The 10,531-nt window shown below is 38.3% G+C and overlaps 1 protein-coding gene across 1 annotated transcript in view; it reads left to right on the forward strand.

Moving 5' to 3' along the window:
• The window catches only part of MCM9 (minichromosome maintenance 9 homologous recombination repair factor), a 47,731-nt gene extending 37,616 nt beyond the window's left edge, over window positions 1-10,115 (forward strand). Inside the window, exons 10-12 of the mRNA XM_030490029.1 lie at window positions 1,149-1,231; window positions 5,943-6,088; window positions 7,803-10,115. Of these exons, the coding sequence (XP_030345889.1) occupies window positions 1,149-1,231; window positions 5,943-6,088; window positions 7,803-9,372 (1,799 nt within the window). The 3' untranslated portion in view covers window positions 9,373-10,115. The remainder of the gene's footprint in view (window positions 1-1,148; window positions 1,232-5,942; window positions 6,089-7,802) is intronic.
• Window positions 10,116-10,531: the final 416 nt, after the last annotated feature.

Below are 10,531 nucleotides of genomic sequence, written 5' to 3' on the forward strand. Positions count from 1 at the left end.
GAAAAGCAATCTTAGCATTTACTTTACTTCATCTGAGCCAAGTATTTGCTTCTATCCTCAAATTGATAAAACATCAAAAATAACATGTTTTTGTTTCCTTCAGTATCAATAATCAAGTCTGTATTTTGCAGTGACTTCAGCTTTTCCAACTCTGAGTACGAATCGTATTTTAGTTATATGAACAAAACCAAAGGAAGCAGTAGGTCTGTGTCTTAACATGACTTTGTTTTATAAAATGGCATATAAACTATTTTCAGGATGAATTTAAAAGAATGTACTGTATTTTTGTATAGCAATCATAAATGGTCTTTATGCTTTTATATACCAGTCAGCAGTGTGGTGTTTCCTGCATCAGATGTTTACAGTTTGTTCTCCATTTGAGGGGAGAAATTATTTAAGTGACATTCCTAGCTTTTAGGGATTCACATGCTATTTTCACGTTCAGTGTTTCTTCCATTCTTACGTGTTCGCATGATTGTGGCTTTTAGTAGCATTTAGTTCTTTCAAAGTATTATATAGATAGTATCAACTAACCGGCCTTCCTCTTACTGAATAAGAACTGTGTGTGTTTCTACAGCCACTTAGGAGGAGAGCCTCATGTAGTGAATTCTTTGCATTATATCCATTTACAAAAATCAGTTTTATTTTGCTGTCTTAAGAAAAGGAAAGAAGAAGAAATAAAGTTATTGTAGGTAAAAGCATTTTAATACAAAATATTCTATATTTTGTATTATATATAAATAATACGAAATTTGTGACACAGACCAGTTAGAGGAAATCTGATCTTTTCTGACCTGTGATGAAAGTTAGACTGAATTTTTTACTGTATCGTGATGATATGTACCTATCTAGAGGTGTTTTATATCACACTCTTTGTTGTGATATCCAGCACTTCACATTTTTTAACTCTAGCATTTTGACCATCTTTATTCAAACTGTTGCTGTAACTGTAATCCAGAAGTCACATTACTAGTAAAACTAAGCCTTCCAATTCCTGTTGAAGTTGACACTAAAATCAGAGTTGTTATATTCATGCTTAAGTTAGGCCCATACATGAGTGTTTGAAGAGCTGAAGAAATATCCTTCTAGCACAAAAAATTGCATTTTGACTTCGGTAATGCTTTCAGTGCTTCATTTATTTTTGATAGCTCATGCCCGGCTGATGTTTAGGGATACTGTGACTGTGGAAGATGCCGTAACTGTGGTATCAGTGATGGAATCTTCTATGCAGGTAAGGTTTCTTGCAGGCATTGCCATTGCTGCAATACCACATTTAAGAGATTCAGTTTATCATGTAGGTATATGCCAGTCCTCTTTTTCTCTTTGGAGAGGATTTAATGGACTCATGGAAGGTAGGTCATCAGAGACCTTGACAAGTCATTTTTACTACAGCTTGATTACTAAAATTCTTAAACTGAAACATCTGGATTGATGATAAAGGCCTGGTACCTTTTTTTAATAGACTGTGAAGTTTTGGCATACTATTGACTTACGTTAATTTACATTTTAAAGATCTTCTGAGGCAGAAATTGTGTCTATATCACTGTGTTTAATAGCCTTTTATGGGCTTTTCTTCCATGATTTTATCTTGTCACTCATTAACTAGGTATGAGAGAACCAAATCATTTTTTGGAGCATGTTTCAAACAGTTGCCAAGATCATTTTAAAATATGCCAGTGGTGATACTAAACCTCAGAAATTTTAGAAGACTGTTTTACTCTGAGAAACCTCAAAATTCCAAAAGTTTGGTTGCACTGAAAGTTGTGCATTCCAGTTATCACATGGATTTGTGTAATGTTTCTATGTAAAAAGGCGTTGAAAAAATGTGGAAGGTTAGATTTTAGTTTAACGTCATTAGGATGTTGAATGTAAAGAAAAAGCAACACATTAATAAAAGGAATGAGAATCTGATAAAGGCTTTTTTTAATGGAAATGCAGAAAATAATATAGACACTATTACTTCAGATAGAATATTTTTAAGGGAAATAAATCTTCATGCTTTGGAATTGAAAAAAAAAACCTACCTTAAGCAGATTATCCCAAGTTTTATGCATGGGGTTTTCTAGTACATCTAGAATATTTGGTTTTGGCTCTGTTAAAGGTGGTGTACTCCACTGCACACATAACTGGTCTGATCCAAAATGGCATTTCCTATGTTTCTATATAGGTTGATATGAATATATTCAAATTAAAACAATTTTATATAGCACCTGTTAGCTCAGTGGACCTGAAAGACCTTTGCAGGAGTAGATATGCTCCTTTTTCAGAGATAAAGCTCTTCAGGATAGACGCACAAAGTCACATATGGCAGGGAGGCACTTGTGATCTCCTTTGTTCTTTCAATGAGAGTTGAGAGACTAATTGCAGTTTGCGCCGTCGATAATGTAGTGCACACTGTTGCAAATGGAATTTGCCTCAAAAATTCTGCAGGGCCTGACCTTACTAAGTAGCAGAAGATTATTTCACTGTCTGCTGCAATTTATCTTGCACTGTTTTGAAGAGCTCAGCTTCTCAATGACAGCACTGCATCTAAGTTAAAGTAAGAAGCAGTACTAATGTATCCAGTTGAAACAGAAGATATTGCATAAGTGTTCATTAACTGTAATTAAAACTGTAATTAGCTAGATGGGAATTTGATGGGACAGTGGTTTCGAAGCAGTATGGTTTTGGATGTAAGAAATCTGTTTCATAACAGATCAAAAAGTGGAATGTATGTATATAATAATAATGAATATGTATTGTCATCTGTGTATCTCTCTACCTCATCAGCATGAATAAATGTAGAAGAATTGGTTTAACTGTGGGTCACTTTTTCATATTTATACAGCCCTGCCCTGAAGGGCTGCAGTTTGCATAACAAGTCAATCTTATAAGAGTCAGTGAGAAATCTGCCTGAATTATGACTGCAGAAGACTACCTGGGAGTAGTTGGTATGCTCGTCATATTTGCTCCACTCCTCACTGTTCATGAACAAGTAGACAAATGTGTTCATTTTTGCTGGGAATTTGAGATCTATTTGAGGCCAAATTTTGTTTTTTCCTCCTGGAAAGTATAAATGAATCATTGAAACAGTTTCTTTTTCAAGGAAGTAATCTATTTGTTTTATTAAAACAAAAAAAAATAGAAGTAACCTGCAAAAGTTTATTTTCAGAAATTGATTTCTTCTCTAGAAAAAAATACCCAACCCAAGGACTTATGTATGATGCATCCTGTGTTTCCTGCCTAATTGTCAGTGCATAGAATGAGGTTGTAAATGGGGAAGTACCAGTGCCATTCTCGAAGGAGTGGCTGCTCAGCAAACCCTGTCAACATGTCTTTTCAACTTCTACAAAAAGTCATATTCTTGCCAGTAGAAAATCAAAGTTCACAGTTCTCAGGTCAGTGTTCAGATATTTCTTGTGAGCCCCTTGGGAGAAGTACTATCACATTTTTTTCTTCACCAGCCTAGTTCATTGGGGGTTTTTGCTTCATCCTCTAATTCACTCTTATTTTTCTCTTTCCTAATTTGTGAGTATATTCTATTTCCTCTGGCTTGGATCTTTTATTTCCCTCATTTCCTCTTTGTTAACATTGTCTCCCTCCTTCTCTTGGTCATGTTTTGATCCTACTTTTATTCCCTTTCTAATCCCTCTCCTTTTACTCCCATTTTACATTTTATTGGAACAAGTTGCCCGGAGAGGTGGTGGGTGCACCATCCCTGGAGACATTCAAGGCCAGACTGGATGTGGTGCTGCGCAACCTGCTCTAGTTGAAGATGTCCCTGCTCATTGCAAGGGGGATTGGATTAAATGACATTTGAAGGTCCCTTCCAAGCCAAACTATTCTATGATTTTGTTTTCCTGTCCTTAGGCACTTTTACACCCTTACTTTCTGCTGACTTTCACTGTAATACTTCCTTCTGTGTCTCTCTGTTCTAGATCCTCTGCCCTCAGTTCCACAGCATGTGGATTTGTCATATGGCTGCCTTGCTCTGCTCAAATTGGTATCTCAGAGGGGCACATAAGCACCAGCATAGAAATGAAACTTCAGAGATACCTTAGTCCCACCCCACTTAGAATTTCACACACACACGAAAGAATATATAAAAGAAACTCATTGTGATGGCCAAGTAAAGCAATGAAAAATCAGTGATGGCAAGGTGTAGTTGTACACCTTTGGTGCATATCTCAAGGTATATAATCATTTGTTCCTTTTTTTTTCCATTGGATCCTTAGGTCACAGGTTGACAGTACTCTAGCCAAACGCAACTATCCTTTGGTAGTGTTTTGTTCAATGTTTTGTTTATTTGTTTATTATCGGCTGTTGTAAAGGTGGAATTCTCAGTTTCTTCATGTGTTTTTTCTGTGGAATCCATCTCCAGTGTACTTGAGTATTTCAGAAGTATCAATTCACTTATCTTCATGCAGTCCTCTGGAAGTGGTGGAACGGTGCTACTCCTGTTCTAGGATTTGGAGCTGAATTATTTCTTATCCAGAAGAAATTGTCTGCTGGAGCATACCCCATGAGAGGTAGTTAGGGCCTCAGTTTCAGAGTAGTAGCTCTTGGAGTATTCGAGCACATTTCCTGTTGACTGCAGTTTTCTTCTTTGCACACACCGCATCAGGATCCCAGCTGAAACTTTATTGCCTTTCAAAACCTTTGCTTAACTGCCTCATTCTGAATCACAAGATCTGGAGCTTAGTGTCAGAGAGAGACTCTAGTTCTCCTTGGCTGCTTTTAAGTGTCCTCACCAAGAGACTGGACTTTCTGCAGTCCCTGCCTCATGAACTATGAACCTTCCGGTCCCTAAAACAATTATGACGGAGAGGTTCTACGACATCCTTTTCCATGGCTACAGGCTACTGCTTCTATGTGGAACAGATGTCTCATGTTCCTGAAGTGATATGACCTAAAAAAACCCAACAAAAACTTCAGTGGGATGCATTAATGGTTGTAGGGACAGCCTTAGTTTTAGCACTGTGTAATTTTAGAGGGCTTTCCTTAGCCACGAGAATAATTTTTTCAATGTTGGGGTGGTTTTTTTTTTTCAATTCAAAGTTTTAAAATTTCAAAATGGAAGAAGCAGAAATTGCCGTCAATGAAAACGTGTGGTCTGTGGGACTCCAGATGTAGCAATTCTGGTTCTAGAGACTCCGCTGACTTTTGCTTTTGCTCTCACGGCACTTGATACACATCTTGTTCATTAGTTGTGTTGAGCCTTATGGATTAGACAGGAGTGGTAAAGGCTAGACAGTCTGTGGCAAAATAGAGGGTTTGTGCTGTGGGGTTTTTTCCAAAGAGCGATTATCTGCAGTGCTATTTTAGATTATTTGGTGTGGAATAAATCATTTTGTGCAGATGCTTTGTTCAAAATAAATACTACTTCATTTTCACAAGGCACAGCAAATTTGTCCCTGATTAAAATCACTTTCTTTCTGGAATTATTCCTGAACAGGTAGTTACTCTTAAAGAGCTATTCAGAAATATTTTTGCTGGTCAATTTACCCTGTGCTGACAAGCCTTAATACCCGGGTCTTTCCATTCAAATAATTAGACAAAGCTAATGAAAACTTTCAGCAGTCAGAACTTCTGCAGTTATAGAAGTTGCTCATGTGGCAACTTTGATTTTGACAAGGTATTTGGAAAACTTCTTCAATACTAATTTCCGTTTTTAGTCCTGATGTGCTCAAGCCTTAGGTGGATTTTCCATTTTTTGTATGAATAAAAATAAACCAGTGCTTGTAAACTGCGGGTTTGATCATATAATTGCTTTATGTGTACGGCCACCTTTGCCCGTGTGAGCAGCCCTAACAGTGTGAATGTAGTTACTCAGTAAATATTTGATAATTTAAGCCTTAAAACATCAAGGGAGAATTTTGTATCAAATGGTCTCTGCTGTTTACATTTGGTGCTGATTTATAAGGATAGCTTCCTTTTTCTTTTTCATCTTTTTGGTGACGTAGGGGTGTGCACTTCTCGGAGGCATCAATGCCTTACACACCTCATTCCCAGAAGATCCAATGGCACAGTACCGTACACAATGTGAACTCATATTGGAGCGGTTGGAGCTGCAAGATCTTCTGCACAAAGAGCTACAAAGACTTGACAGGTATGATGTGCAAAGTAGCAAAATAATTCGATAGCGAAAAATAATTGTTTGACAATAGTATCTGGAGAGGGTCTAAAAATAGAATCTGACATTGGGAAGGGACTCGTTCTTTAGAGGACAAGCATGGAGAGTGTTTTAAAGCAGCACTCTGAGATCATCACAGGATCATTTCTCCCTCTGGGTTATGGAATGTATAAAGAATTTAAGAATGTTTCAATCAGTTCCCAACTCATATCTCAATTCTGTGCTCGGATAAGTTTCAGCAGAGCTTCTTAGGGTCAAAATGCCAGATTCCGTAGCTGAGCAAATAATTTTATATAACCTTTTGTTACCTGCTTGGTAAAATACAACAGATCTGCTTCATATTTTTTAAGCTGCCTTGGGCTGGTCAGGCTTCTTCCCTTTCTGTTAATGGAAAACAGAAGCCTGAATCAAAGTTCACTTCTTTTGTTTTTTCCTTTCTATACACTGAATTTTCACTATCTGTCCCCTAGTTTTCAGGTCACAGCAATAATATTTGGAAAGTCTGTTTGCTGTTATTAGTAGGAAACTTTCAACATACTGAGGTTGAAAGGAAAACACTGGGATTACAAAGGAAATAAAATACAAAAATACATCATTTGTTTCCTGAAATGAGATTAGGCTCTAAAGAAACTCATACTTCTCATTGTTAAAGGAAGAGAAAAGATGAATATTATCAAAGCTAATGGGAACAGCTGGGAAAGTACACTTCAAATATTTTTCAGACTTATTTTGTAACTCATAATAAGAACATTTTAAATAACCACAGAGGCAGTAAAAGCAGATGAAAGTGGGGTATCTCCAACAGGCAGACAAAAGCTGGTTTTAATAAAAATAGAGGTGTTCATAAGAGATCCTAGACATGTAGGATGGTATGAGGGATCATATAGCAGAGGAACTGTTTACAGTGCATAGGAATCATTTCACCTACACTAATGCAGTCACTTTTGGAATGGAATGTGGCTGCTCTTCACTCATGGGTAGAACCACTGTTTAGCAAGAAGTAGAATGCTATCTCCCTTGGAAATGATATGTTTGGTACAATAACAGGATATCAGCTATACTGTGATTGGAGAGAACCCTCATTCTAGCACCTCTGTTGTTTTGGAGGGCCCTGAGGACATTAATAGCCACAGACAGTGATAATTAAGTTTTGTAGGCAATCTGTGATGTTTTTCCTCTTATAATGTGGAGGTTTTGACATGTTGAGTCCATAGTGATTGTGAGAGAAAGCCACCAGCAACCACAATTCCAAGTAGTACCTAGATTTTCCATTCTCTTTTAAGGTTTTGCCTTGCTCAGGATAAAATCTAATGAAGTTCTTGTTGTAGAATATATGCTTACAGAATGTGTAATCCCTAAGGGACTCTAGCAATGGCTGTAAGTAGTGCAAAGCTCTTTGTTTTTCTGTTTGTCTCCCAAGGAAATGAAGTTTAGGTGGTTGCTTTCTCTGTCCATCTGCCTATCGTCTGCTGGGGACACTAAATTCTGCCGCTTACTCTAGCAGGTGCTGAAAGATCACAGACTGCAACACCAGCTTTTGGAGCTATATGTGAAACTTAATAATGCTCTTTTGTGGCTTACATTATTTGTAGCTTTTCACCATTCATACGTACCGAACATCACTAATGCAATAAAGAAAAGAAAAAGAAAAAGAAATAACCATTGCTTATTTTTTGTTTTCAATCCATAGATTACAAAAGGAAAATTCATGCCAGCTGCAGCCTGAACAGACAAGTTTCAGTACTACTGCAAGATGCTTGAACAAGGATACATTTGGGCAGTCAAAGCAACTGCCTCAGTCAGAACCTTCAAATCAACAAGAGAATAACTCCAGGCCACAGCCGTCTTTGCCCGAAGGCAACTGTGAAGGGCATACACATCTAGAACCCTTGTGCAGCCCAGCACATGGTAATAACAAAAATGCAAACTACTTGATCAGACATAGTAAGAGAGGTGATGAAGGCAGCTTGGCATGGTTTGACAGCCTGGAAGAGAGCAACACTGATGCTGAAGAAACTTTCCAGAAAAAGTCTCCAGTGCCCAAGATACTTCCAAATAACTTGACTTCAAAAGCCCTATGTAAAACATCCTGTTCTGAAGAAAGAAGTGCTTCGATACCAAGGAAGGAAAATGGAATGAGAGAGTCACTAGCAACTGCGAATCTACATGCTCCTTTGGAGCAGGACAAAGTTTCCAAGATAAGCAGGACAAGGACTGAAGAACACAACTGTTCTTCTTCAGAAGCAAATATTGAAGACCCAGCATCACCAAGTGCTAGCGTGCAGGATTCGGTTATCACACAACGGGTTTCTAAAAGCTGTCAGAGACTGCACACGGAGAAATCACATGGATTCTTTACAAGTACACAGGACCCCGAGGCAAAGGCCTTTCCCTCAGTATTACCTGCATCTGGCCTGTCAGATCTTTCAAGTGATGCAGATTCTGTGCTACAGGAAGAAAAGAACAGTGTATCTGTAGCAGCAAAACCAGCAACAGTTTGCATGAGAAAACGAAGTAAAGGTCAAGTAGTGAAGGAAACAAAGGTAGTAGGTTCCCATGAGCCAGAAATCCTTGTCAGTGAAAGTCCTCCAGCAGCTAAACTAGCTAAATTTTCTTTCAGAGCAAGGAAAAAACTTGATCATTCTTCAGAGAAGAAAAATGAAGAATTTTCTCTTTTTCAGAGTGAAACTATTTTTAAGCCTGGAGAGCAGCTCCAGGGAGAGCAGCTGCTAGAAGAATGCTGCCCCCGTGAGAAATGCAAGATGACGTTGAGTAGCTTAGGAAAAACTCATGTGGAAAAACGATCAATTGATAATAAAGGGAGAGAAGAGCAACAGAATCAGGCCTTAGGGAAAGAGAGCAGAGAAAGTGCAACAGTACGCTTTGATGTCAGTTTTGATGCTGTGTCATCTCCACCCGCTGCAAAGAAAAAGGGGGGAGAGGAGAAGCTGAGTGGCCCAAGCACAGGGAAGGTGCGCTCCAGCACATTAGCCAAGCTGTCGACATTCTCCTTTGCACCACGTCCTGAGTCACAGTTGGCAACCTCACCTACCATTAAGGTTGACACTAACAAGGAGAGCCATAGCCTGTTGCTGAAGGTGCATGTGAGCAATCCTAGCAGAAGGAAGAGTTTTGCGTTGGGAAATGCTAGTAAAGCCAGCGTGGTCACACAGAAATCTCTCTTCTCGATAGCAGAGCTAGATGACGCTACATTAGATTTTGATTGGGATGAGGAGGTTAAGAAAGATTCAAGCACATAACATGTATATCCTCCAAATTACTTAGCATGCGGTTCTTCTGAATCTCCATCCTTCCATCAGTTGTATCCATAGTTTACGAAGTATTTAAAAACAATCATCCTGGACCTCTGTTGATACCAGTGAACATACTTTCTTTAAATGCTGTATACTTTACATCAGCTAAGGACTGCATATAATGCAGGGCTGACGTGGCTTTCGGTTCCCAAGACTATATGTATCAGTTGACTCTTTTGATTGACCTGATCTAACCTGAAGACTTGTATGTATAGCACAGAGTGTAGTGAACCTTGCAGAAAAGCAGGCTAATTGGCTGTTATCCTTTATTTCCTGTAGTGGTTACAACTCTACGTGATTCAGACTGTCCTTCCAAATGACTGGGCCACTTTAGAAAAATGATGATGCTAAAGCTATGTCATTATATTTTGCTCTTGTATATATGCTATTTGTCTCAGTGTAGTTAGCAATATCATGATTTATCATCATGCTATGGTAAGTATTTCTGTATTACCGGTATCATGACAATTTTGCTGTATCTTTGGTCACGGTGCTGGTTACAGTTGTCACACTGCTGATGTTGAAAACATGGATCAAGAGCTTTTTGTTTCTGGGGGTTTTTTTGGGTTGGTTGGTTGGTTTTGTTTGTGGTTTTTTTTTAATTTTAAATACACTGGTTCAGATCTGTGTCTGTATTCTGGGTCATTTTATCCAAACCCAACTCTGTAATAAACATACCATTCTCCATTGCAGAGACCCAAAATTCAGGTGCTTGAATGGGAGTCCTCAGTAACTAACTCTCATGCATATAAGCTACACTTCAAACCTAGCAGCGTGGTGAAGAGCTACCCTAGTATAGCTTGGATCTGACTCAGATAATGTTTACTTGACTATTTTAATTGTGATTAGAGTTCTGCTGTATCAGATATGCAGTTCATCTTCTGTAGCATGCTGCATCCTGTGTCATTCATTTGCTAATGGGAAATTAATCTGCTAATGCATTGCATGTTTACAGAGAAAGGTAAGCCTTAAATTTCTTCCAGTGACTTGCCTGGTATGTTTCTTCTGTATTTGAATTCTCCACAGAATATTGTTGTTATTACCTGCAAGGTAAACAGAGAATGGAGTGACTGCTTACAGCACAGTAAATCCTTTGAGAGGCTTG

The sequence above is a fragment of the Strigops habroptila genome, chromosome 6, assembly GCF_004027225.2.
Source record: "Strigops habroptila isolate Jane chromosome 6, bStrHab1.2.pri, whole genome shotgun sequence".
Lineage (NCBI taxonomy): Eukaryota > Metazoa > Chordata > Aves > Psittaciformes > Psittacidae > Strigops > Strigops habroptila.